Genomic DNA, 27,665 nt, shown 5'->3' with positions numbered 1-27,665 from the left:
ACTATCTCTTTAATTTTGTAATTTACTTACGCCATGTCTCCACTTTCTCCCACTATCCTGAAACAAAACTAAAATATCCTGAATACAAACATCATCATCTTGAGCATTTGGAGAACCAATCATGAGTCAGTCTCATCTGTCAATAATGACAATTCACCCTATTTTTGCATTTCTATTGCGGAAAATAACCAATCAAAACAAAACCTACTGTAAAAACTCAGTTTTGTGTGTGATACCTAAACTGACAGAAACCATCTTTGAGAAAAATGTATTTGACGTGTATTTGGACTTTTTAGTTTGGCCCATGTCCCATCCATTAATATGGAGGAGGTGGCAATCGAGATGCTTGGTCTTGTGGAGCAGTCTATCTAACCTGAAATGTAAAAACGACTTTAAATATTTGTTGGTGACCAGCGTCCAAAGACACTGACGTTCTAATTCTTGTCGGCACAGTGAATTTTGAAAGTGATTTTCAAAACCTCCGCAGTCATTTGTCATTGCTCTATCATGCACCTGCAGATGCATTCATGCTAAAGTGAAATTCATAACGTTTAGATGAGGAAAATGTGTGAGAATGATCATAGGGTCACACCCTCAGTGTGGTTAGCCCCTTGGCTGTCGTTGACTGTCACTGCTTATGGCCGATATTTTGCCCTTCAGCCTTTGCTCACTGGCTCTTGGGTGCGGCGCCTGTTGAGCGCTGAGGTGCAGTCCTGTTCCAGTGTTTAGGTGTGGTCAGTCGGAGCCGACCCCAGGGGAGCAGGAGTCCTGTCGTTACATAATGACTACAGGAATAAAGCTTCTCTGTTTAGCCGTCTGGCGAACGCCATGGAAAGTGCAGCACTATGTGTTTGGTGACTCCCATAATGAAACCTTCCTTTGCCTCCTCTGTAGTGAGCTCATGGCGTCCCCTCTGTTGGAGGGAGGAAACAGTAGGCTTTGGTCCGACTGGAGTGTGTGTGCCGCCCCTCCCACTCCTTTACCAGTATGACACCCTCTTGAAGCAATTACTACAAACTGAGGCTGATTCATTCAGAGAACTGGGTTTCAATGGCCAGAGGCCCATATAAGGGTTTCTCGGAAACATTAGTAATGTTTGACTTCATGCTCATGATTTCTCATTTCAAAATAGATTTTGTGTCTCAGCGTCACTTAAGCCAGGGGTGGAACCTGCAGGAATGTAATTATTGAAATGTTTTCTTTCACAGCAATAGAAGTTCTGCCCTACCGGTTGGAAAATTAATTTCCTTTTTTTGTTAATCCTTGTCTGCTTCCCTTAAGCTACCGAAATATCTGCACAAAAGGCCTATTTTTAAATATAAGAGCAGTTTGTCAGTATCCATCCTAGCATGAGCTAACATTATTAAAAATAGCTTATGTCTCGGTAGATGAAATATCTTCAGATGAAATCGAAATTCATCACAGTAGGAAACCTACGGGGAAATTACATAAAATCGACTGAAATTGCTTCTGATTTTCTGAGGCAACACAGAACAAAGAGCTCCTGTTAATCTCAAGTCATATCAGATGATTTGACCAAGAAACATCCCATCTTCCCTCTAATTTGACAGCACTTGAGATCATTTATTAAATTTAGCAGAAAACCAAACCCTGCATACTTCAAGATTATCTCCGTTGAATGAGCCGCTGCTGTCGGCCGATGTCGTGTGTGACAGTGTCTCTGTCTCTTTTCAGAGCTGCTGTATAACTTGACGGCTGATGTGGATAAGCGACAGAAGAGCCAGCCTGCGCGGGTTTACTTCATTCACAGTGGATCTCAGATCAGCCAGATGAGCCAGCAGCTCAGCCTGGACATCAACAGGGAGCAGTGCCAACCCTACACTGCCTACGTCAAGGTACGCGTAAATCGTCTGCTGAGTTTGTGCTGGGTCGTCCGCTCGTTTCCCACGACCTTGAGTGCTCTCACTCCGCAGTGTTGATCTCTGATATGACTTATTTGCTTATGTGGTCTGTTTTTCTTCTTTATTTATTCATGTAGTCTTAATGTTCACACAGATTAAAAACAAGAGAAAAAGATTTGAATGTCAAGATGCTGGAAGGACCGTCACATATCCCATCAGGAGAATGTCCACACAATGGGGTCCGGACTTTCTCCGGAGTTTGCCTTTCACATTTGTGCAGGAGATTCTCTGCAACATTCTCTGTTTACAACAACACAGAAAGCGTTCAGAAATAATGAGACTGAGGCTGATTCATAATCTCCTTTGATAATAATGGGAGATTATCCGGAGTTCTGAAAGCAGCCATAGTGATGTAAGAGCGAGGGCGTTAGATGAGCAGGCATCTGCTGGGAAGTTATTTGTGTCCCCCTGCTGGGTTAGGTTAAAGGTAACAGTCAGGCACTTGGCGGTTCGTGAAACCATGCTGCTCATTTGTGGGTCTGCAGAAACCGGAAACAGATTCTTCTTTGTCATTGCACAGTCCCTCTATTGAGTTCCTCTGTGATTAGGTCACAGAGGGTCCTCGTCCTGAGGTCACCATGTATGTTTCACCTCCTGTAATACAGAGGCCCGCTGCAGGCCTGTAAATTTCACTGGAGTTCTTAACGGTCCTCTCCAGACACTTTCACCGTGGGAGGCTGAGCTCCGAACTGGGGGGGGGCTGTCATCACAGCGCCTGCCTCTCTTCCTTCAACCATTCAGACTGTAATGAGTGCACATCACACACACCACTATCAAGGTTTATTCAGCAGAGCCTGGAGTGTGTTTATCCAGACTCTTCATTAAAACTGCATGGCACCTTTCAAACGTAATTTTCTCTTCTCTTCATTTAAGTTTCAACACAGAGGACATTAACAGGAGGGTTTAAGTCATGTAAAGTGGTGTTTCTACTCAAAGTAAATTGGACATTTCAACACTTGAACCAAATGCCCTCAGGTTTGTGGGTGGGCGAGTGAATTATCACTCAGTCTTTCCTCGTAGCTGCCACCTATCTGTGGCATCTTCCTAGCGGTGAGATAAGCACACTTAAACTTTAAGTGCCATCAATCAGGCAGACGCCGGCTTCAGTGAGGAGCCGTATTTTGCAACTCTGTCGGTTAGTTGAGGCTCTTGTGTTGCTGGATAAAGTTGCACTTGGATGTCGTTAAAGGAGTAGGTAGTTTATTGGGGAAATTCTGGGAAATAAAAGACTGATGCCACCCTTATGTCTGTCTGTTCCTATGAAGCTGGAGCTGGGAGATAGTTAGCTTAGAAAAAAGACTGGAAACGGGGAAAGGTTTGATGCTCAATGCTCAAACAAGGATGCCGGGCCAGTAGGTAGCGTTAAAGTCTACATCAACGATCCGTCAAATACTGAGGAAGAATGCTGTGGTCCAAGTCATGTTGAGCGAGGAAGAAACCTGCTGGTAAAGTGTTGCAGTGATGCTAAATTTAAGCTGTGACTTGATGGAAGGCATTGGTAAAAATGCTGTTCACGCATGGACAAGAGGCCTGAATGCAGAATTAGTTTCTTAAAATATCTGTATTAGTGTGGATCCTCAAAAGTCTCTGCCATAAGGCAAATAAATATATATCCCAAAAGGCTAAACTATACTTTAAATACTCTGTAAATATTTACATTTACAGATGACGAGCATTTTCTGGGCTGACTTCATACAGACAACATTACATCTTTCCTCTGTGGGAATATTTGGATTGGCCTCGACTGAGGTGTGAAGTGCAGCTGCAGCCGTGTGGATTATCTTTCACTGTATGTATTCATGTATCTACACATTCCACCTGCTCAGCAGCAAAAAACCAAAAGCGAAATTCCCAGAGCTACCAAACCCTGAAATGCCACACAGGATGGGGAAGGTGTGGTGCCCAAATCACAACCTTACCAGACTTGTTTACGGGCTGAATGACTGGTTTATGTATGAAAAGTAGTGACCTATCATGATAACAGAAGAAAGGAAGGATCACCATAATCAGAGATGATCTGTCTCGGGTCACGTCTGCTTGACCAGTTGCATCATTTATATTCTTGTGTCCTGCCCACATGAGCCAGTTCTTCCCATTCCCTAGTAGAGGTATGCTAATGGTAACCAGCTGCCTGCCATCCTTAAGGGTGGGTGGCAGGAGGTTGGTGGGGGTGGATGAAGGGGCGAGCTGAACGCCCCCTCCTCCCTCCTCACAGCTGAAACATGCAGTGAAAAACACAGGGCCGCTGCGTCACAGCAGGGCGGTGGGTTGCTGTTGTGTCAACAGGGGCTGCGTGCTGGCACCGCTGATGGAAAACCCTCACGTCAGGGTTGATTGCTCAAGCCCTGATGCGTGAGGGGCCGCTGGAGGCATGAGGCACGAGCTATTCTGAGCCACGCTCACGTTTGTAACTGCTCTGACCATCTGTCGACCCCCCGATTGTTGACTTTTTAAATTAAACACTTTTTAGGGACCTCAGCTAACAGCAAGGTTAATAATGCACTTTTTTAAAAGTAGTTTTTGCTTGATCTGAAACCATCTGACATCGAGTAAAAAGCTGGACGGGCCACTCAGTAAATCATCTACTGTCGAGAACACAAAGAATTTATCAGGAGACATTCGCAGAGCTCAGAAGGTAAAAGTTCAATCCCAACATTTTTGTCCTGGATTAATTCCTTCTGAAATTATGCAAGTCTTTCATGCTGATCATTTTAAACATGTTTACGTTGGCAACGGCTGACAGCATACCGGCCCCTCCAGATGGACTTTGTTTGGTTATTTTTAGCTAAATAAACTCCACGCAGGCTTTTACTTGGGTTGTAGCTCACATTAGGGAGAACAGTTCCTTAAAGTGATGACTGATGAATGATTAGGGCTCCGATCACCAGAGGTGCTCTGCGTGAGATGGAAATGAGTCATTTAGCAATCGAATCATCAACTTTTGGGGGAAATTCCTCAGTGGAATGTGTTGTTTTAAGTAATTTTATTTAGTTGGTGTGCCATAGTGTGGTTTGGTTTTCCATGTTATTGTGTGAGGCGAGGCAGTTGTAGTGAAATAGATTGAATGTTTGTAGAATTATTCACGTGCAAGCGGATGCCTCAGTAATTGAACTTTATTATAGTGGCAGCGAGAACAAAAACCTGGAAGAGCTGTGGCTCAGGAGGTAGAGTGGGTCGTCTACTAACCTGAAAGTCGGTTGTTCAATCTTGGGTTTTTCCAAGTGTCCTTAGGCAAGACATTGAACCCTTGCCCCTGGGTGAATGTGTGATAGAAAAGAGTCACTTGTATTGTAAAGCGCTTTGAATGGTCGCTAAGACTATTCATTAGAGACGATTCTTTGAAAGGTGCAGGGGAGCTGGAGCCAATCCCAGCGGACATTGGGCAAGAGAAGGGGTGCACCCTTAACAGGTCACCGGCAAGTCACAGGGACAAACAACCATTCACACTCACATCTACGCACAATTTAATCTCCAATTAACTAACATATTAACTCCACACAGAAAGACCCCTGGCCAAACAGGGATTTTGAACCAAGAATGTTCTTGTTGTGAGGCAACACTGCTAACCACTGTACCAACTAGGACAAGAAAGGTGCCACTGTATATAAATGCAGTCCATTTAGTAATTACACTATAATAGTTGGTGGAAATGAGGATTAACGTCATCAAATGATTTAAGACTCTAGCACAGATTTAAGAATAAAACTCTAAGGACATACCTCCTCCAAGGCCTAACAGTGCCCTTATGAAACCACATTTGAATTTACTACATCAACATTTTTTATTAGATCTTCACCAAATTGCACATATACAAATTGTTTTCTGAGAAATCAACGAAAATGCTTATCACGCAATGTTACAGAAAATGTAAGAAAGTCCTGGATCTGCCTCCTGATCTGCACCAATCTGGGTTTTTACATGATTGGGTCATGCCCCACCCATCCACAAAATGTATTTATTATTTATTTAAATCCTTCTAACTGACAACAAAAGAGATGAACAACAAACGGATGAAAACATAACGTCCTTGGTGAAAGTAATAAGATCATATTCTATACTATGCATACTCTATGTGAAGTGGAGTTTATCAGTGGATCTCATAGTTTACCAGTGCAGCAGGTGTAATGTCAACATTACAGAGTGTTGTATATCTTATTCCAAACAATAAAACATTCCTTATCAATTGTGTCACATAGAATTTGGCTGCAGGCTGGATTTTACAGCTCACTCCATTTTGATTTATTGCTCGTCTCGGTAAACACGGTTTAAGTATTCCTCTGTTGGACGTTCAGCACTTTTTCCTCGATCGCAACTCGTGGTGTGTTTACATTTTTGGCGGTTCATCCATCGTCGTGTACGTGTTTTGTCCTCCAGCGGTCGCAGCACACGTGAGCCTTGAAATCGTGCCAAGAGCCACTTCCATTTGTGGTCACGAGTGGCATTATGCCGCGCTGTAGATGCAGCACGGTCTCCGTGGAGGAGCTAAAATAGGCAGCTTGGGCCCTGCCTGTAACAGTTGTCTGTTTAATTTAGCTTGTAAAGTATCCTGCTCACTTTCCTCTGGCCTATATCCCACTGAGTGTGTGTCCCATATATCTCACGTTTGCTTGGCACCAGCGGAGTATTTAAAGCTCCATCAAACTTTATTCTGAAGACTGCTGTTGTTATTGAGGCATCTGCAGGATGGATATCTATTTGTGAAGGCTAAATGCATTCATGGCCTCTGCAAGTCTCCAGTTGCCTTTGACTGAATGGAAAAATTAGATTATGCAGACATGTTGGATTCGAGTACAACGCCGCATGAGAGTTTCAGCGTGGGTAGATGGACAAGGCAATAATGGTGAAGGCTAATTTGGGCTCAATTGGCTGGATAATCAATGTTTTATATCCTATATTGTGTTAAAAAAACAAATCTGGGAAGACAAATGATAAACTGCATCTTTGCAATTTAAAGAGAATAAATCTGTCCTGTGTTTTGGTGCATTATCAAGTTCATTAATGTCATTTCAGCTTATATAACGTGCTGCTTGTATCCACAAATGGTCATTTCTGAAATTGGGCACCGACAAAATGCTAAAGCTGTAGCAGCCAGGGGTGTTGCAACAGGTTAGGTAAAGAGGGCAATTGGGCCCCGAGCTGGGACAGGGTCCCCCAGACGAGCTGCTTGTCTTACTGCATGCAGTGAGAACTCCATTCTATGATCGGTTATGTACAAGAGACTGCACTGTCAACATCGTCGGATATCTCTCTCTATTTCTTTTCGTTTTGCAACTTTTTAAGCAAACATTCCCCAGTTGTAGCTTCTCATATGCTAACTCATTTTATCATTGAAAACTGACTTTGCTTGGGTCTTGGATCCTTGAGCAGGCATGAGAAGTGATTGTCAACGTCAACTAGATCTTTGGGAAATTATGAAAAGCCCCTTTTCCCAGTTTTCTGAGATTTTGCAGACGAAAAGACAAATAGAGAAACAAATCGTTTGTATAAATGTATGTTTGTAGCTTGAGTCTGTCGTGGTTCTAGGTCTGAAATTTGACTTGATCGGAAACAGATAATGTTCAAGAGATTGTTTTGATTGGCATTGATGAATGTGCCTAGAGGAGCCTGATCCATGAATCACTGTCTGGGAAAACATTGAAAGTCTTGAGTAACTCTCTCGCAATGTTGAAGAAAGTGATAAAGAAAATTCCCGGATCCTCACCAAACTTTAATAGGTTCTTTCCTGGCCCATACTGCATCCTTCCACCAAGTTTTATAGAAATCCGTTCAGTTGTGTTTTTTCTTGCTTACAAACAAACAAACAGGGGGGAAACAGTTTTAACAGATATTTTACTTGTTCCTTTCCCTCAGTGTATTCAATGCCAGACAGGGAGCTGTGTCTCATACCATGTAACGACATTGTAAAAAGATCTGTACGATCAAAACGATTTTACGATTATGTAACTCACAGACACGGTCATACTCTTATCAGTGATTGACAGCTTACATGACATCATTTGAAGTGCGTTATGTGGTTAAATCCACTAATCTGTTCCTCAAAGTCAGGCCAGAAGAACGTGAATAATAATTTACACTTACTGTTTGACCCAAGTCTGATCCCCACAGACAAACAGGAAGCTCTGGAGAGCAAAGCAAAAACAGGAGTTCCTGTCACTGAAATCCAAAGTCAGACAGGGGTCCCAGAGCAGTGTCTGGCACGTGGAAACCCGGAGCTGGGCCGCTGCCACACTGCCGGCTTTGTTTGCCTCCTTACAGTTCAATAGGAACGTGCAATTCCCTTGATGCTGTTCCCCTGGTTTCATTTAGCTCGGGCCAAGAGAGCTGATACAATGAAAGTATATAGCAGGGAGGTAATGAAATCCAGCTGGCAGCACCCACAGTATTTATAAAGAACACAATGAAAAAAAATGTATTCAAAAAATAATAGAGCGGTGCACTGTAATGATAAATCAAGTGTAAAATGTCACAGACGCTGCCACATATATAGATACGTTTGTCTGAATGCTTGGTCTACAGGTATGTTGATAGTATTAACTGGACACTAAGGAAGAGCTATCCAGGTTAATTTTAGCTCAGGGTAATATTTTGGTCAGGATTTCCCTACATGGTCATGCCAGAGTGAACATTCAACACTTCCACAGGCTTGTTTTGGGAGAGCACAGACTCCAACAGGCTTTTGTTACAGTTAAACAAATCAAATTCCTTGTGAAGTTCATGAATTTGCACTGAAAATGGAAGTGCGGTATTACTTGTGGTTATCACTGCTCGTTAGTCCTAGTTCTACTGTGTTGTTGCCGTAGTAAATCCGTCGTTGTTGCTTTTATCGAGACGTGACCAGAGGTTGGGCAGATTTGACGACATGTTGATTTTGGCAGCAAAGCATGCCGGGCAGAAATGTTTCCACAGTCCCTCGGCCGCATCGCTGCTCCACAATGTCATTGCGAGGCAGCGTAATGGGTGGCCGCAGTGAAAGAGTTTCTCTCGCCATGTTTCCCGGTTAAACATGTATGTGTGCGGGTGTCAAGTCAGAATGTGATAATGTGATGGTGCCTGTGCTCCACCACACCAAGATAACACAAAAGGTTGCTTCATCAAACAGCATCCACGCTTCCATGACCACCTTTCTTTGACTCCACCACCATCATTTCCCTCTCCTTGACCCGTTTGTTAATATTAGCGTATGACGTTGCGTCAGCATCAAATACTGCTTCCTGTTTAAATGGGCGAGATCCACCACACAGGAAGTGGAGGGAATTTGTTTTTATGCAGCAGCGATGTAACCTTCCCGTACAAATCAGGTGGATTTGACTAATCTGTGTTTTGAGTTTTCTTCAGGGGCTTTTGTCTAAAATCAAACGATCCAACAACAACAGACGAGTAAAAAAATGCCTCTGATTTTGGGCTCAGTGATGAAATCAGCTGAAGGAAGCGTCTGGAGACTTCCTTGTCACCAGGATGGACTCAAACACACCCATAAACACACTGAACTATATTTTAAAAACTGCACAATCTGAGCTGCTGGTGTCTCATCTACAAGCGGGTGGTTTTCTCCTGAGATGTATATACTACAACAACAACAACAACAAAAGCCTGCAATTACAATGTAGTATTATTTAAAATGGCAAGACGTGGTGCAGGAATCATCAGCTGTGACCTTCTGTAACAGAATCCTCCTCCTTCTTTCATTGTGCTTCTTTCATTTTTTGAACGAGGGCACAGATTACGAGCTTCCTGTTTATACAGAAAGAATCTTTATAAGGATGTTGAGGGTAGTTCATCTCTCATAGACAGGAAGTCTTCAGATGCTTGTTGTTCATCCTAAATGGCAACAAAATCCTGATGCCTTCGGTCCAAAGAGTTTATGCATAAAACCCAATAAAACGGTGCCTCAAACTGCTCCATATTTGCTACTTAGTGCACTATATTTACCTCCTGCTATTCTATTTGAGTGTGACATTTTTGCGAAAGCTCTTGTTATTTGTGGTGGTAGTATTAATATTCTCCCCATTATTTCCAAAAACATAACACAGACTTAAATGGTGTCTAAATCCACCTTGTTCCCGGTTCTCAAAACAAAGAACTGCTTCCTTAAAAGGACCTCATCTGGATTCTTCCTTTTTTCCTTTCAGCTAAAGCTCTGTTTTGCTTCTCAAGGGACCCCTTGCATGTGTCCTTGTGGTGACTCCACACACTCATCAGTCAGGTTACAATGGGTGCATTAGGGGCTTAAAGATAATAGATGACAGGAGACCCCGGGTCAAGAATTTGGGAAAGGAACAGCCTATAATACAGGACCTTTTAGACCAATCCACCTCCACGTCTGCCCCTGAATTTCTACAGCTCAACTTTAGGGTCATGTACAATTGTAAAGCCTTGCAATTCCCTGAAATGAGACTGAAAATAGAACAGACACAAGTAATGTTGAGAATATCACAGTGTGGGGGCTGAGTGAGGAGGAACGGAGATATGAGGGAACACATCAGTGTATTTACTGTGCCTGGCTTGATTTCAGCTCCAGATATTGCACTAATGCAGCTATAGTTCGCGTTGGCATTAAATCAAGTCGTTGATAGTAAGCAGTAAAAATAACAAGCTGATGAATTTGGTATGTTTCAGCCGTAAACCTACTCCATCTGCCAATTTCCACCGGGGGTAGTGAGGCACCTTTTCTCTCCTCCTTTATAAATCCCAGCTGTGGTTTTAACTATCCAAGGGTCAAATGTTGAATGCTTTCTTCATGATGCATGCAAGACCGTAAAAGTTTCCTGTAATTTGTGTTTATGTGACCATTGTTTTAAAAAGCAGTAAATTCAATACACTCTCCGAGGTGTATATCTCCTTATCTGCACCCTTGGGATCTTTATTGAGGGAGAGTCATCTAACTGAGAGTTGGTGTGTGCGCAGCAGGTAGTGTGGACAAATAAATGTTTTGCATGTGACAGTGCAGATGGTATACGTTTCTTGTCAGTTACGTGATGGTGCTCCGCTGTTTTAGCTGGGAGGAAATATGCAAATACTCATGGGAGACATTAAAGCACGCGGCCGTATCTACCAACACTCAGTCTGCTAACGGTTAGGATTTGGTTGATTTATGTTTTCATGACAACGGCGCCCTGAAATTGTTCTCCTCAAAACTGTGTTTTTGAGCAGCGCGGCTAAATGTTTCTTTGTGATGCTTCTCTTTTTCCATGTGATGCTGAAGATATAATTAGTCAAATTAAAATGGGTGAACATGACTAGACCTATGTTACATATTTTGTTGACTGTATTTACATGATCCAAAATGTTTCCAACAATGAAATTTCCACTTTTATTCAAAAGGGTTGTTTCATTTTCTTCGCCTTTTAATTGCATCATATGTGCGTCTCCTTTAGCTTTGTCTGTCTCTGCTATAACTCCCGGCGCCAACAACAGATGAGGAAGAAAAAACGAATTGATAGCTAGTCGGCTGTTTTTTAAAACTTTGATACATTATCTCATCCATGAACATCATTTGTGCCTGGTTCACATCAGGTGGATTTTCATCAGCAATGGCAGCAACTCCCATGATCCCACGTTGTTTCACCACTTCATAGAACTCTATTCTATTGTTAGTGTTTTGACTGAGAGACCCCTAGCAGCTGAAATTACTTTCAGAAAGTACATTCAAGGAGAATTCGTGGGGCTATTCTCATCAGGCAATAACAGTGAACGACCACTGCCGTAAAATCAAACTGACACAAATCAAGGAAGAAGTGGGGGGAAAAAATTGACAGTTGTGATTTAAAAACTGGGGAAGATTGAGAAACATTCAAACTTCATGACCATATGACCACAATAACAAGTGAAGGGTTCTCACTGTCAGTCAGAAGAGGTTTAGATTTATTTGCGCAAGAGTTGAATATATGGCAAAGACGCTCAATGTCCTGTAAATCCACACATTTGTTTTCATTTCTAACTAAATGACCTTGATAAGCAGAACCATCCCTGGATTAGCTCTCAGTAATAAGAACATATTTGGGGGTTGTACTAGACACAGTTCAGTGAGCCCTGAGCTCTACTGTTCTCTCTGCTGAAATGCCCTGTCAGTTCAATTTGTTTTTCGGGCACAGTGTGTGTGTCTTTATGCACAACAGGTTGCCGAGTGTGTGAAGTGTGTGATTTATCGGCCCGGGGCCTGAGGCTGGATAGACATCTGAGAATCACTGTCTATTACTAACATCAGACAGACTGAAAGATTTTCCAGTGGTTGGAGTAAACATGGCTCATATTGAATGGGAAGCGCTTTTCAAAGGCATACTGCATACATTTGGTATGACTGGTAGTGCAGCGTTTTCATATTACTCCGATTTATTTGGTTTGGACAGGATGAAGGTATTTAAGTGCATTTTTGGTTGATTTGTAACACTTTTCCCGGACTTGTTACTTTCACAGATTCGTGTAATTGTTTTGGACAAGACATTTTTTCTAAATCTGCAGTTCATTAAGGTTTTAAGGGGCTTTACGGTAGAGCCCGACTGATATGGACTTTTGGGCACCAGTTCAGATACCGATATTAAGGAGTAAAAAAATGTCTGATACCAATTTATCGGCCGTTATTTATCCATATAAATCGAAAACAAAACTGTCAGTGATGCTTTTATCAAATCTTTATGACAAAGAAATGTAAGTGAAGCTTGATATTGTAAACTAAAGAGCCAGATATTTCCCCCAAAACAGAAATAAAAGAACAAGACACACAGTGATTCATCCCCCTCATCTGCAGTTTAGTTGAGGATTAGAAAACTGACCACAACAGCCTGATTGTACAGCCTGCAACCTACTGTTTCTGGTCACTCTCACCACTGTAGCAGCTGTTTTCAGTGAAGCAGCTCTGATACACTGACTGTGCTTCACATGCCCTGGACCAAGTGACGGGCAGATAATGTTAGTGTCTAGCTAATGAACATAGTGCAGCCTTTAGCAGGTAAAGAACCAGATATTTCCCTCAGGAATCGTTTGCCCTAAACAATCAGTTGATGGAGTTGGTGGAGACCAAAATCTAGAAAATAGGACAGGGACCTAGATTTGCCTGGAAGACAAAAACATGATTCCAAAGAAATGTTAAGGTCACTTTGTGTCTGCTGGATATGTTTGACTTATAAGTATTTAATATGATAAATATGACATTTTTGTTTTATTTAATTTGCGTATAGGTTCACAATATCAGCTTATATGGTGGTAATATGTCAGTGTCTGGTTTTGTTCTGCTGCTTCCCAAAAGAGTATTTAATACTAAAAGAACAGCCCATGAGTGGACACAGGAAATGAAAGCAAGCACAACTAATATAACAAAACAATAGAAAGAGCACTTGAGGACTTTAACAGTAAAAATCACCACATTGAGATGCAGCTGCATTCATTCTTACTCAGAAGTCCTTGACAATGTCCTTGAAGAAGGTATTCAGATTCACTGCCAACACCAGTAAACTAAGGATCATGCTCAATCAAGTAAGAGGTGATCAAACGGATAATCTGTTGAATATGAGGATGGGCAATTTTCTGTTTTAAGACTGAATAAAGCTGTTTTGTTGTTTCAAGGAGCCGTGGTGTCAAAGCGAAGCATGTAAAGACTGTGATCTTTCTGACAAGACACGAGACGAGAGAGATTTAGGAGCCAGGGGATCATTTTCACTGACTGAGTGAAGCTGTTTATAGTTGACCGCTCCAAAAAAAGGTTTCTAGCTAAAAACAATGCAATGATACTCATTCCTGCTCCTACGTAGTTTGTCATTCTAAACGTCCCAACATCTGCTAACCTATTCAGAGCTCAGCAGCTGCTACAGTTTGACATCCAGTCAATACAGCAGAGAGATACACACTGAGTTTCACTAACAGTCTTGTCTATTTTCAAGGACGTCTTTAATGTGCTGCAGTTACTGTAAATACTTTCAATTTCAAGTTGTCTCCATTAGTCTCAGTAAACACACATAACCCCAACCTTTGACAGGCTGAACCCAGTCATCACTTAACTAAAAAGCTTTTTCCATTCAAACCAAGAATCCCCGGAGTTTAGCCCTTGAATGAAATGGCCTCAACCTGCAAGTCATCCAAACACGCATTGTCCTTAAAAGGAGTGCTGTGTGCACGTTTCCCTCACAAGTTAATGAAGACTTCCCATGACCGAGCTTGTAGGCTATACGCTGTTCAGAGAATGGTTTGGCTGAGAGAGGAGCCCCTGTGCATTGCAGCCAAGCGTGGTGCGTTTAAAGTGAGGATCAGAGGGTTTCGCAGCCTGACGTCATCCTCCCATCATCCACCACGGTGGAGCTGCTCTGCATGAAGGGGGCAGCTTGGTTCGTTGCCATCTTGTTGATCAGATTAACATGTGAGAATCAGAGCTCGCAGCACCAGAGAATAACTCCTGCAGCTCAACCAGAGTTCAGGGTGAAATCTATCAAATATGTTCAACCAAGCCAGATTCATTCATACACCAGCAGTGTGTGTATGCTCTCAAAAACATATGCAAGCAGGGAAAAAGTCATACATGTAGCAGGGAGGGAAATCGAGGGGAAAGAATGGCTGGAAAGGGGGCGAATTCAGCCCTGCAGTATTAAATAAATGGGTCCTGAGTGTGAAGATAAACACAGAGATAGTATATTGGCAGAGACCTTGTTCCACAGAGAGGGGGGGTTGTAGGTGAAGGTTTAACTCCCAGTTGTTTTCTTTTAAAATATGCAGGGGTAGCTAGCTGTCCTCCATGCCATGAGTTAACTATATGAATATGCATTCTGGGAGGAAGAGTTTGTATCAAGTGAGTCATCCCATTGTTGAGAATTTACAGTTTCCAAAGAACGCTGGAAACTGCGGGAAAACAGCCGCTTCCTATTGAGTGTGCTGGCATCTCTAGTTGTGTGACTGGAACCAATAATAAGACTATTTATAAGTGACCATGCAGGAAATGTATCTTTTTTTACTGGCAGTATTTTGAAGGTTTCTCACAGAAATACATGCACCCAACATGATGAATGGGACAGAAACATACACTGTTACACCACACACGTCCGTTTCCTCCAACCATTCACAAAACGAGTCGAAATATTGCAGATACGAATGCTAATATTTCTTGCGCTGATGACGTCATTTGGAAGCAGAGTGCGCAGTCGAGATCGAGGGATGGAGCCGCGGTATTGAAGTTGCGCCGATACACACTTTCAACCAATCAGGAGTAGGTCTTAGCTCTCTTGAGTCTTATTCCCGTTTTTATCACATCAAATAACTAATTAAAACCAAACTTTAGCAAAAAATAGCAAATGAACATAGATCAATGTCAGAGGAACTACCTACAATGACAGACAGCATCTATATTTGATGCGTATTTTGACTTTCTTAGTTTTGGCCCATGTCCCATACCCATACTGCAGCCAGCCACTAGGTGGTGTTCAAGACGGTTTGGCTGTACTTTGGCGTCCATCTTTATATACAGTCTGTTTGCAGAAAGAATCACATAAACTGAACGTACGACGTCAACATTGTAAACTCCGCCTACAGGGCTCTGATTGGTCGATTGTTTCCCAAAGCAGTTGACGCAGTCATTAATGAACACAACTCCAGACCTATTTGAATCTTATCTAACATTGGCTAACATTAGTTAACTTTATCCTACATCTATCATATGTAAGAGGAAGGATGTTTTAATTATATCTTTCAATTATCATATACTGTCGCTTTAAAACTGGTAAAAACTAATATAAACCTGCTGTTTCATATGTCCACTCTTATTGTTATGACCTTTAAAAAGCATAAATCCCAGCATTGTTCTGTGTGATATGAGATCAGGGACACACCCTGCGGCCTTTATGTTTGAATGTGTAGTAAACCAGTGGGAGCCTTTCAGCAGAAAATGCCCTCTGACAAAGTTTTCTCTTGTGAACTCACCGTCATGTAAGGAGCAGTTGTTGGGTTTCTTTCCATTATATTATGTGTAGCAGGCAGTTAACACCAGCCGGTTCCCTTCTCAGCTGGAGCTCAGGAATTCCTCTGTTCCATAAATAAACGAATTAAAAGCAGGATCGGGAGGGAGTAAATGAGAGGAGCAAGGGGTAAATGCGGGAGGGGCAATTGGCAGCATTGATAAAGGGATAATAAAAACTTAAGGCCAAGTGTTACTGAACAGCCACCGACTCTTCTAGTGTGAGCTCGCTGTGAGTCTTGGGAGCTCCCCAGTTAGTTAGCAATCTGTGCTTCAAGAAGAAAACCATCCTGTATCTACATAATAACATATGCTCTGTTAAAAAATGTGGAAAACCCTCAATGTCAAACTGGTTTAATGGAAGGATTGGGCCTGTTTACTTGCGCATTAAAAGTCCCTCTTAAAGAATGAGATTGTGCAAACACACATTTCATTTCGGGCCATTATGCCCTTCAGTTCCCCTGTGGCCTGTGAAAATGTGAGATAAGCGGTGGGAGTTTGGGGCTGGAGACCCGAGCAGCGAACTCCCAGGGGGTCAGTTCACTCGGAGGCCAGAGGACAGGGGCCATTTCAGGCATTCTGCTTTAATGGCCACTGAGGCTGAGGAGTCTGCCAGTGCCACGCATAGTATACCACCTCCTGTCCGGCGCTGACTACCACACTGTGTCATGTTACCTCCCAGCTGAACCGACACACTAGCAGAACAACACCACCTCTGTAAGTCCAATGAGGCACGGATTGTACTCCAGGGATGGATGTGAGGTCAATGTCTTTTTAAGGTCTTTGTTACCCAGCCTTACTTGACCACTGCTACTGTTTTAGTGGGTAGTTTGGGCCCAAGATTAACGTCAAAGAACAAGTAGGATAGAAAAAGTTTACAACCGTATCTGCTGGCTACACAAAAACTGCAGATCTAACCAAGTGTAATAAATCTATATTAAGATAAATAGTAGTTGGTCGAAATTGATTATCCTGTACATATTGATTATCGTTGTCTTGTCTAACTATATTTGAATTATATTTAACAAGATATAAGGTACTTCTCTATAAAGCATCCAGTTCAAGGATATAGAATCCTTATTTTAAACATTAGTATTTCAAGACAGAAACACAATCCGATCATTGCAAAATAAACATCCTTTTCTGTCCACTCTGCTTAACTGTGGACTCTATATGTGGAAGCATTATAACCCTAAATAGTGTTAAAAATGCACTGTGTGACCAATTCTAGCCTTGTGCAGGTAGTGACTGATTACTTTTTTCCCTTCTTACCGGAGTGTGAGCTCACTGCTGAGAGGATTTCGTCCTGCAAAGCTGAACAAAAATGTACACTGCACTCGACTCAGCTGCTGCTGATACCTGCTCAGCATCAGCTTGTTAGTGCTGTCATTGTGAATATGTTAACATTGTGATGTTAACATGAAGGTCAAAGCGCTGCTGTGTGAAGAGTTCAGCCCCACAGAGCTGAGAATGGCTGCAGACGCTCGAAATGGGTCAGGTCTGAGGTTTTAGTCCTCTTAAGCAGGTTTGGTTCCCATAGGCCTTTTGCTGCGAGTCCTCCTGATTCTCTCTCCCCATCGTATGCTTGCACTGTCTTGTCAATAAAGGTGAACTACCCCAAAATATCTTATAGAGTATCAACCAAAAATAAATATATGAAATGGAAAAAACTCTCTTCTACTTTTCAAATATGCATATTGGCAGTCTTCTTGATCTTTTTTTGAAAGAAAAGTGAATATCTTTAGGTTTTGAACTCAAAACTTCTCAGTTAAACTAAAAACAGATAAATCAAGAGAATAACAGATGAATTAACAATAAAACAGCCCTATTATCGTCTGTCAGTCTAATAAAGTTAATAAAAAAGTTTCCTAAAACTCTAAAACTCTCTTATATTATCAGCAGCACCATGTTTTATCTGTGTGCAGCACCGTTTCCCAAATGAGCCCCAAATCTTCTGTTTTTGTCTGCTCATGTCCTGCACTAACGGCTGCTCCTTCCTGCTGTAACTCCCTCACTGTTGATGAGTTGGGTGGGTCCTCCGCTGCTGTTGCCTAAATGTGTTCAAAGCTCCGACCGGCCCTGCCTGAGGAAAGAGGATGGGTGGAAAAACACTCTGATAACAGACAAAAGAGAGAGAAAGGGCAAAAGTACGAGTGGCCCCCCGAAAACACAGGGAAGCCCTTCGTGTTGACGTTGTGGGTTCGGCTCCGTGTCGGCAGACATCAGTTGGGCAAAGGGGCACAGGTTGCCTGCTGTATCATTGCTGCAGCTTTTAGGCATCACTTTCCGAGTCAGACCAACCGAGCGGCCTTCAAAGAGCCGAGTGGAGCTGTGATAGAAAGGAGAGATGAAAAAGCAACATTCGTATCTGCTTTTCCCATGTCTTTATTTCAGCGCTGTCATCTACTGAAGATATGGGGTTTGATCACGTTCAAGCTCGGTTTTCATTTTGTCTGCATTGTTTCCAAGACGGATGCCAAATCAAACACTTCTTCTGTGGTCTCACATGGAGCTGCCAGAAACTGCAAAGATAGCTCTCAGAGGCACTGCCAGCAGTTTTTTTTTATTTTTTATAAGAAGGTCCATGTGTTCGCTCTGCTGAGAACGGTGGCCCTAATTCTGCTGCTTTCAGCAGAATGACAAAAAGAAAGAGTAATTGATGAGTCGTGTCGCACGTCCATTAAAACCAGTTGAGATGATTCTGTGGTTTATCGTTTACTTACATCTGCAATCATCCATGTGGATCTCTGGCTCGGTGATTGATAACATCATATCCCGACTGTGTGATCTCATAATCTGCAGTGCAATCTGTGTGTGCGCCCAGTGTCAATTGGAGAAAGATGTTAAATTGCTATAATCGCCCAGGCTCTTACAAGTTATTGCTTTGAGGTAGAGCTTAGTTTTAATAGTTTTGTGTATATATGGTCGGGACAAACTCTTTGGATTAGCCCTTTATTTTTGTTCATGTTCCCTGCAGAAAGACGTGAAGGACGTGTTCACCGCCATCACGTTCGAGGTGGCGTACAGCCTGGGGAAGCACGTGCTGGCCGGACACCAGGAGCGAGACCTGCCCGCGCTCACGCCCGTGCTGCGATGGAGGAAAGGAAACAAGATCGCAGTGAGGAATGAGGTGAAATACCGATCAGTAGCACATAAATATACAATGTCCAAACCTTCTAAATGTAGCTTCTGAAGGTTTCAGGGCTTCTCTTTTTTATCATACTGAAAAATAGGTTTTAAAGATGTGTAGGGATGAGTGATTGAAAAATCTCTTTTAATTTGGGTCTGAGAGTAAAAGAAACCTGTTGAGAAAAAACGTTATTTATGAACAAAAAACATTCTAGCCCCAATATCATGTAGCTCATTTATTGTTCTGAGCAAGACAGGCATCAGAGAGGATTTCTTTCCCCCGAGCCAAAGCCTCTTCATCCAGCTAATGTATCATTCTGCATTTTTATTAAGATTGAGATCAGAAGATTTGCATTCAGAGGATCCCAGTTGCTTTCCATCAACTCTGATACAGTTCATCACCTCAGCTGCTTCTGAACGTGAACTTCTCGCCCACACCTGACACCTTGCAGCACCACAGAAGGAATGAAGGAAATAGCTCAAAATTGAGGTTATAATGATTCGGTGTTAGTTACCAGCTTATTATTGTCTGTGTTAGCTTTTCTTGAGTGGAATCCAAAAAAGACCGGTTCATTTATTTTCTTTGCAACCACCTCTAACCTGCCCCACATGTGTTTCCCCCCACTGTCTGCACTTCTCGCTAAAGCGGCGGGATTTGCGTCTCTCAGCAGCTACAGAATCCATTTATCTGAAAGTCATCGAAGTCGAACACTCGACTGCGAGTTTCCTTTCAGGGTTGAGCCTTAAACCAAAGACCACCCTGCGACTAATTAAAAGAGAGAGTCAAAGATTCTTGGCCCTTCTGCTGCGTGGCTCCAACATCAACACAACACTGCCCCCTAGTCTGAGCATGGAGCTGGTGTGTTGTGAGCATGAGCTCATATGAACTGTGTACTTTGCTGTTTCCTCTTCAGACGTGGTTTGAGAAGAACTGCCTGTCAGACGACTGCGCTGCAGACCTGAGGCTTCATGGGAAACTGTTGCTTTCTGGGTAAAAAAAACACAACAACCTCTGACTTCACAGTTTAAATTCTCTGCCTTTGTCTTTTCTTCCAGTGCAAGCTGACGTCATAGGCCATGTGGGTGTGGGTAGTGGAACCATGACACATGCTTGGAGGATATCCATATGTTTTTCCATAGCTAGGGAGTTCCCTTTCTTTTTGTTGTGGATCATCTGCTCCCACAAAAAGAGTTTAGTAAAAGTTTACGTCTGTCATGGTAACCAGCTGTAACATATATTACTACTTGAAGATCACTTCTCTTTGTTTACTCTTCAAAGTAAAACAAACTCAGATGCCTCCTTAATAGAAATATTTGCTTAATGTCCTCCTTTAACATCCCACATTTATTTATAAGCAGTTTGTTTATTTTCTGAAATACATTGTTTACTTCATTTTCCCATCAGGCTGTACAGCAAACCCCACTTAGCCCTCGGCGGAGTGAGGAACGTCTCTCTGAACCTCACCATCTCCAACGCTGGAGACGACGCCTACGACACCAACATCTACTTCAACTTCTCCCGAGAGGTCTTCTACATCAACTTCTGGCAGAAGGTCAGTTGTGGCTCTTGGGGAATCAGCTGTTTATTGTTTTTTTTCTTGTGCTCATGTTAATTCCGGAAATCTGAAACCAAAGTAGAAATGTTACACGTAACCGTATTTTACACACTCAGGTGAATATCTTTAGTTTTTCCCACTGGGGATGTCCATTTTTTCTCAAAGATGGTTTATTTAAAAAAAAAAAAAGACTGATTATATGTCAGGAGCGCAGCCTAAACAGTGAAGCGTAGAAAAGGACAGACCTGGGAGAGGACAGTTGGATTTAAAGCCATGTCTGAGCCATAAACGCAGCCCTGATGAAAGGATAAAGAGCAGGCCAGCCACAGCAGCAGAAACTGCAGCTGTCGCATGTCAGACATCAGCTCCTCTGGCTGACCTGTCGTACGCTTTCTGAATCCAACAAGACAGACGCAGCATGTCTGAAACATACAAGCTGTGTGCATGAGAACGAATCACATACTTTATATTACCTCAAGCTTCATGCAGGCACTGTTCCAATGTCGTTATTCATCTTGTCATAACCCGGATCAGGGATCATGACAAAAAGTGGGAAACGACACAGATGTAAATGAATAGAAACTATTATTATTTGTGAAGGGGGCTTTCACACATTGTTTGGTCCCTTGGACTTTTCAGTTTGTCTGAACCAAACTGACAGGTGTGAAAGGTGGCCTGACCAAACGACCAAAATTAAGGATGTGGAGTTAAAATACAATGAGAACAAAACCTAAGGAAGCTGGAGAGTAGGAGAGTGAGAGAGTGACTCACGTAGGAAGTTTGGGCTTTTATTTCCTGGAGGTCACCAGCACCATGGGATCAACTCCCCTCATAAAGTCAGGGTCTCAAAGGTGACATAGCAAAAAAGTCATAAAAGACAAATGGCGTAGGTTTGCAAAGTTTACCAGGTATTGATCAGACCTGCTCCTCACACTCGTCGACCTCTAAAAGAACAACTCCAGCATTCTGTTAAAGAAATATCTGCCCCCTACCATCCCACATTAAACCTGATAGATTTTCCTTTCACTGCGTGTGGATGGATTTCACAGCGCCCACCTCTGCCTCTGCCTCTGCCTCATGTCTGTTTGCTCACTTGTTGCAAAGAGCAGCAGCAGGTCCGCTCACAGCTCACAGAGAGAGACGCCACGTCAGAAAGCGCCCTGCACGGGTTCAGCAGCTCAGATACTCGAGGGTAGGGGCCACATCCATCAGCGGGCCCCCCCCCTTCCCATAATGGACCTCGTGTTTATCCTCCAGCTGGCTCGCCCCCCCCTAGTGATGGATAGGACCATCCCTGTCAAGCGCCAAACTCGTGACATGATTTAAAACCCCCCAACAAAGCTGAAATTGAATTTATATAGAATACATGCTGCAGGCAAATATTAGAATAACAGCGCTTCAGTCTCAGTTTCATAGCTAATCTAATTACCCGGGCTCGCATTAAGTGTCGGGTTTCCAGCAGCCACAGAGGCTTTGTTGTGTTTGGGGAAACTGATAAGTCAGGACGGACCTGCTGCACAAAGGGGACAGGAAGTGAGGAGATGACAAAGAGGCCACCGAGCAGATTTGCTGCCATATGCTCTTGTTAGACAATTTCTAATTACTGCTGGAGAAGCCTGAGCTTATGAAATGAAAGTTAGCATCAGCCCCATTACTCCCCTGTGGCCCTTGCACTAGTGAGCGGAGCGTGGACTTCTCCTCTCATGTCCTCTCAACAGTGGGGCGTGTTATTTCCTCTGTTGTTCTTGCAACACAAGCTGTCAGAGAGCTGCGGAGGTGAATTGGTTTCAGGAGCCACAGCCTCCACTCCCCCGCACCAGCTCCTGTGTTTTCATTTTTTATTGCCGAAATATTTGAGCCGTCTGTTGTTTTAGAGTCAGAGCTGTGGGCTGATGTTTGTGCTGATGTATTTCTGGCAGAGGTTAATACTCCACTACACTTTAATGTTAAAAAAGTGGATACGTTAATGTGACATGAGCTGGGTCATATTCGACAAATGTAAATTTCATGATATTTATAGGTTTCTGTGTCATGCAAATGCATTCGAACCATCTCTTCTTGGTATCACGAGACCCCCCCAAATTTACAAACACCTACAGTACATCTTCTTCCAGTATTACATATAGAATACATGAAAGAAATATCAAAAGAAATTCCAACTTACTTTATACATTACAGAACTATTACAAATCCATAAACTGACCCAATAAAAAGCTTTTTTCTCTTCTTCCATGTAAGTATTACATTAGTCATTAATTTAGTTTTTCATTAACTCAACTCAGCAATAAAAACTATTGGTGTATAAATATTGTATATACCTCTCTATAAGGGGACTTCTTCCTTAATATAAGCAAGCAAGAAGATAAAGTTTACTTAATACAACAGTTTTCTCAGATCAAAATAACGAAGTGCTTCATCTAAATAAAATAACACCAGAAAGTAGTGACACATAATAAATAAATGCAATAAAAAAACATGCAGCAGGAAGACAAAAACAAACATTACAGTGCACATGGTGAGACAAAAGAATAAATTTGTTTTCAGTGTTTTTTTTAAAGCTTCATCAGATACTGCAGAACAAAATGAGTGTACTTTTACTTTTAATACTCCAATACATACTGCATTTAGCTGATAATGCCTTTGTTTACTAGTGCTACATTTTAAACACAGGACTTTGACCTTTTAACAAATATTATTATGTTGTGGTATTACAGCTTGTACTTGAGTAAAGTAGAGTCTGAACATTTGTTCTGCTGCTGACACATGGTGATTTATCAGTTGGAGCATTGTGGTGAAAAGCCCAGAAATAGGGAATGCAGCTGAGAAATATACCTGTGTGCAGAAGGTAAATAAAAGAAGGGGATGACTGAGATTTGGAAAAGGTTGAGCAAAGTAAAGCCACATTTACAAATACCAATGTCGGATCTAAAAAGAGTGGATGGAGCATGAAGACTAAGCCAAGATAAGATCTTTATATACAGTCTGTGTGACGGAGCAGGAGATGCAGAGAGTGGGCCTCCTGCGAATCGTCATCCTCACTGACACACTGCTCCAGCAGAGGCTTCAGCTGACACCAGAGCAGAAGTAAACAATCCCGCTGTGATATTTAACGGTGCTGCCATTTGTGAAAAGCCCAGCATGCATCTGTTCCTGACACAGAGGGAAAGTGAGCAAGAGAAAGAAAGTGAAGAAGTGCTGAACAAACAGACTTTGTCATTTGGAGGCCCAACACAAACTGACTGCATGTCCTGAGTGCTCTGCTCCCTCTCGGGGGGGTGGGTGTCAGGTGGGTGATGGGTAAACAGGCCGACTTCCCCAATCCTGCCCAGCCCCACGGGACAGGCGGTGTTTGCACAGCAGCACGCAGGAATACAGGAAATAGAGGAAATTCCATCATTGCCAGTTGTGAGCCGTCACCCCCCCACCACCACCACAACCACCCCCTGAGGGTCTTGCTCTAGTCTCCATGCAAAAGGTCGACGCTGCTTTTTTAAGATGACTTAATGAAGATTGAAGGCACAGCCACACCCTGTGAATCCGCTGAATAAGGGGAATGGGAGTGCAGATGATGCTGTCCACCTTTAGATATGTCAGCAGAGACAACCTTCACACCTCTTTTTTTTTTTTTTTATCGCATTTGGAAACATGTTATAAACACAGGCTGACACTGGGCAGCGGAACAAGAACGCAGACATTTTGTATGACTTACCTTAAGCCCCTTACTAAATCTTCCAGAAGCACCCATCTGTCTCTTCTTTACTTTTCTATTCTTTTCTTTGTTTTTTAAAGTATCGCTGCCCTCTTTCCCTGCTCCCAGCACACAAGCTCAGCTGACAGTCTCTCAGCGGACTCTCTCGCTAAAAGAATTCTTACCCCTCGCAGGGTCAAGGCCCGAGTGTTTACACAGCGCAGCCGGTGAAGCTCCATTTTGTTTAGACAAGCTTCCAAACACACAGCCTGGAGGCCGGCCAATTATCCTCCTGCTAGGAAGTGTGTGTGCCATCACTGCTCTGTACATTCTTCATTTAACCTAATTTGGAACTTCAATGTGATATGAGGCCCTATTCTTTAACACGTGGAGGGTTTTTTTTCTAACTTTAAACTTTGCTTATACTGTAAATGGTGTCCGGGGTGTGTCTATGTGCACTTTTTTAAAGCTGCAGCAGAAGACTGTTGCTTTTTGTCATGTATATCTACCTTCTAATTCCACAACGTCTGTCAGATTTGGTGTGATTTGGACAAGTTCAATATTCACAGGAGTCTCAGATGCTGATCGTCATGGCTGCAACATTCATTGAATCACTTCCTCTTTAGCACTGTCTCTACAAAGTTAGAGCACAACGTTTGTTTTGTTCCTGCAATGGTTTCTATCGAGTTGAATTGCAGAACTTTTATTTTGGAAGGTTGTGAACTTGGTTCTGATGATTGTTTCAGATGCTTAACTCACCTCTGAAATAGCCAACGTGGAATATATGCAAAAAATAACACCAGCTCAGTAAATCATTCAAACTTATAAGCAACACTTATAAAACAGTAATAAGGCAAATTCTGTTTCATTTTATGAAAAACGTTGACTATAAAATCTTCATTGCAAATAAACCAGGTAGGATAAACACAGAGTTTTCACTCTGCACCATTGTTTATAAAAAGCTTTGCACACAACTTCCAGCACACTAACAATAAAAAGTGACAGTATTTTGTAGAACTGTTTCAGGAGGACTCACTAATCACAATGAATAATTCTGACATATTTCCGGAGCATTAACACAGGCAGGTTTAAAACAGACACTGCACTAGTGTAGTCAATGACATGAACTGTGAGATTTGCATTTGGTTCACAATCCAAAGCCATTGCCAAAGCTTTTCTCCTGTTATCCGAACTGATTGTGCTCTGTCCCAGTCTGCGTCATGTCTACTGAGTCTCTTCCTCTTCATGTCTTCTGTCTCCACAATTGTCACCCACTCTGTCTCCAGTCTGTCTGTCTTTATCACTCCCATGTCTATCTGTCTTGTTGCAGGAAGAGAAGGGTATTTCCTGTGAACTCGTTGAATTGGACTTCCTCAAATGCAGCGTGGGATTTCCCTTCATGAGAGCACAGACCAAGGTAAGAACACACGCGTGAGTGACTTGGAACTAAATTGACAAATGCCTGCACGTAGTTTAAGAGGTTGCTGTAATAATCACAGTAGAGTGCGTGGCAGTTTTGTGCAGAAGCCACCTGGTGAAAGCATTTGTGCATCTGGAAGAAAATTCAGTATCTTGCAGCAAACATACAGAAAACAGTCCAGAGTACAGTCAATGACACCCTGGTTTATTCTGTCTTTTTCTCTTCAGTATCATTTTGCAGTAATTTATGACACAAGTCAGGTCTCTGGGGAAAACGACACATTGCAGTTCCTAGTTCAAGCAAAAAGGTAAGAATCCAACCAAAATATGTTTCTTTTCAAATAAATTGCTTATTTATCCCCATAAATGTGTCGACTTTACGCCCCATAGATGTTTGCTGAATTTAATCCTGGACTTGAATCGATTTACAAAAATACTGAATGACTTTATTCATGCTTGTTTGTTTTAGCGCCAACCCTGAGCACAAGCTCTTCGACAACAGCTTGGATCTGTCCATCCCTCTGGTTCATGAGACTGACACAACTATTACTGGGTAAGAACAAGAATGTTTCCAGACTGGAGCTGGTTGCCCATCTGCTGGGAGGAGAGGGAGTGCTTTTGTCAGGATGGAGCACATCAACTTGAAAGGCCTTATCTCTGAGCGCCTTTATCGTAGCCCTGCTTCACAGAGACGGGAGAGAGATGTAAAACAGCCCAAATCCAGCAGAACCTCTGACATCTGATAAGGCCGCAATGTGTGCTGTCTTTAAAGTGAGGGGAGGCTTTAGAGCAAAGCTGGACACATCTGACTCACATCTCAGGCCCTAAAGAAAAACCCTGCTGTCCAACTAATAACATGACTGAAGCCAGAGATTTTTTTAATGAAGCGTTTTAAAGGATATATATTGTGCATTTGAGTAAAAATGTATTATTTAATGTTAATCTATCGTCTGGTATCTCTCTCCTGAACACTGTTGTCTGCAGCGTGGTGACACCAAGCTCCTTTGTTTATGGAAATTCCATCGACGCCTCGCGCTTCGTCCAGCTGGAAGACATGGAGTGCAACTTTCAGCCTCTTAATCTCACTTTCCAGGTACAACTTTCACAGAGTATATAGGATTTTCAAAATTTTTACGGTTTCTTATATATAATAACTTCTCTTTCCCTCTCCCTGTGTCTTTGTGATGTGGTTCCAGGCCATAAACAAGGGGCCCAGTCGGCTGCCTGGCTCCACTGTGGACATCAGGATACCCAACCGGCTGGCTGGCAGCGGAGCTGATATGTTCCACGTCATAGAAACACAGGTGGATGCCAACAGCAGTCTATCTACATTATTTATCCCGCCCAAATCCTTATTTATTAGTTTACTCACCTGCAGGCAGCCACATTTTTTTTATTCCTCCAGCTCATGCCTTTCATGGCACAGCTCTTTGTATCCACTCCACCTTTAAGTACAGAAAGCTGCTAAACTTGGCCTCTGTGTTATGGCACGGGCAATTACCTCAGTGTGAGGCACCACCGGGCCAGTGAAAATCTTAAGTGAAAGTGTTGACGTTGCTACTGAAGCTGTGCAACCATTTTGTCTCACAACAATTTGCATTTAGATAAAGAAACGTAATACTCCCGCTGGGTTGAAATGTTTTCTTAACCCTTGCTTCGCGCCCTTTCATATAGGTAGATCATGGGGGAGCTCAAGCTGTTAATTGTATTTGCTGTGAATGGGCCGACAGGGTTGACTGTATCCCACCCTCCTAGAGCCCATCTGGAATCACTTTCAGGGGATCAGACAGCTTGCACGAAACGGGAATGGGACACCTGCGGAGCTGGCTACTGCCCCGTACCATCCCCAGCCTCGAACCACACATCATAAACACTGTTAACACCACGTCAAGCCTGTGGTGCACTGGACAGTTGCACACTCATATTTTATTGCCAGATATTATTACGTACCTACACAGACCTCTGTTTGTTCGGACATGCTATACAAGTTCCTGACTGTTGCTCTATATGTTCTAGTTTTT

At 42.6% G+C, this 27,665-nt stretch overlaps 1 protein-coding gene across 1 annotated transcript in view; it reads left to right on the top strand.

Moving 5' to 3' along the window:
• Window positions 1–27,665, top strand: part of itga9 (integrin, alpha 9) — a 53,132-nt gene that overhangs the window by 15,546 nt on the left and 9,921 nt on the right. Inside the window, exons 15-23 of the mRNA XM_035172651.2 lie at window positions 1,696–1,856; window positions 18,830–18,982; window positions 19,896–19,972; window positions 20,387–20,534; window positions 25,556–25,642; window positions 25,873–25,952; window positions 26,114–26,197; window positions 26,629–26,737; window positions 26,841–26,948. Coding sequence (XP_035028542.1) covers window positions 1,696–1,856; window positions 18,830–18,982; window positions 19,896–19,972; window positions 20,387–20,534; window positions 25,556–25,642; window positions 25,873–25,952; window positions 26,114–26,197; window positions 26,629–26,737; window positions 26,841–26,948 — 1,007 coding nt within the window. The remainder of the gene's footprint in view (window positions 1–1,695; window positions 1,857–18,829; window positions 18,983–19,895; window positions 19,973–20,386; window positions 20,535–25,555; window positions 25,643–25,872; window positions 25,953–26,113; window positions 26,198–26,628; window positions 26,738–26,840; window positions 26,949–27,665) is intronic.

This window comes from Hippoglossus stenolepis, chromosome 12 (genome assembly GCF_022539355.2).
Source record: "Hippoglossus stenolepis isolate QCI-W04-F060 chromosome 12, HSTE1.2, whole genome shotgun sequence".
Taxonomy (NCBI): Eukaryota; Metazoa; Chordata; class Actinopteri; order Pleuronectiformes; family Pleuronectidae; genus Hippoglossus; species Hippoglossus stenolepis.
The sequence above is the reverse complement of the archived record's forward strand: the minus strand, read 5'-3'. Positions and strand labels throughout refer to the sequence as shown.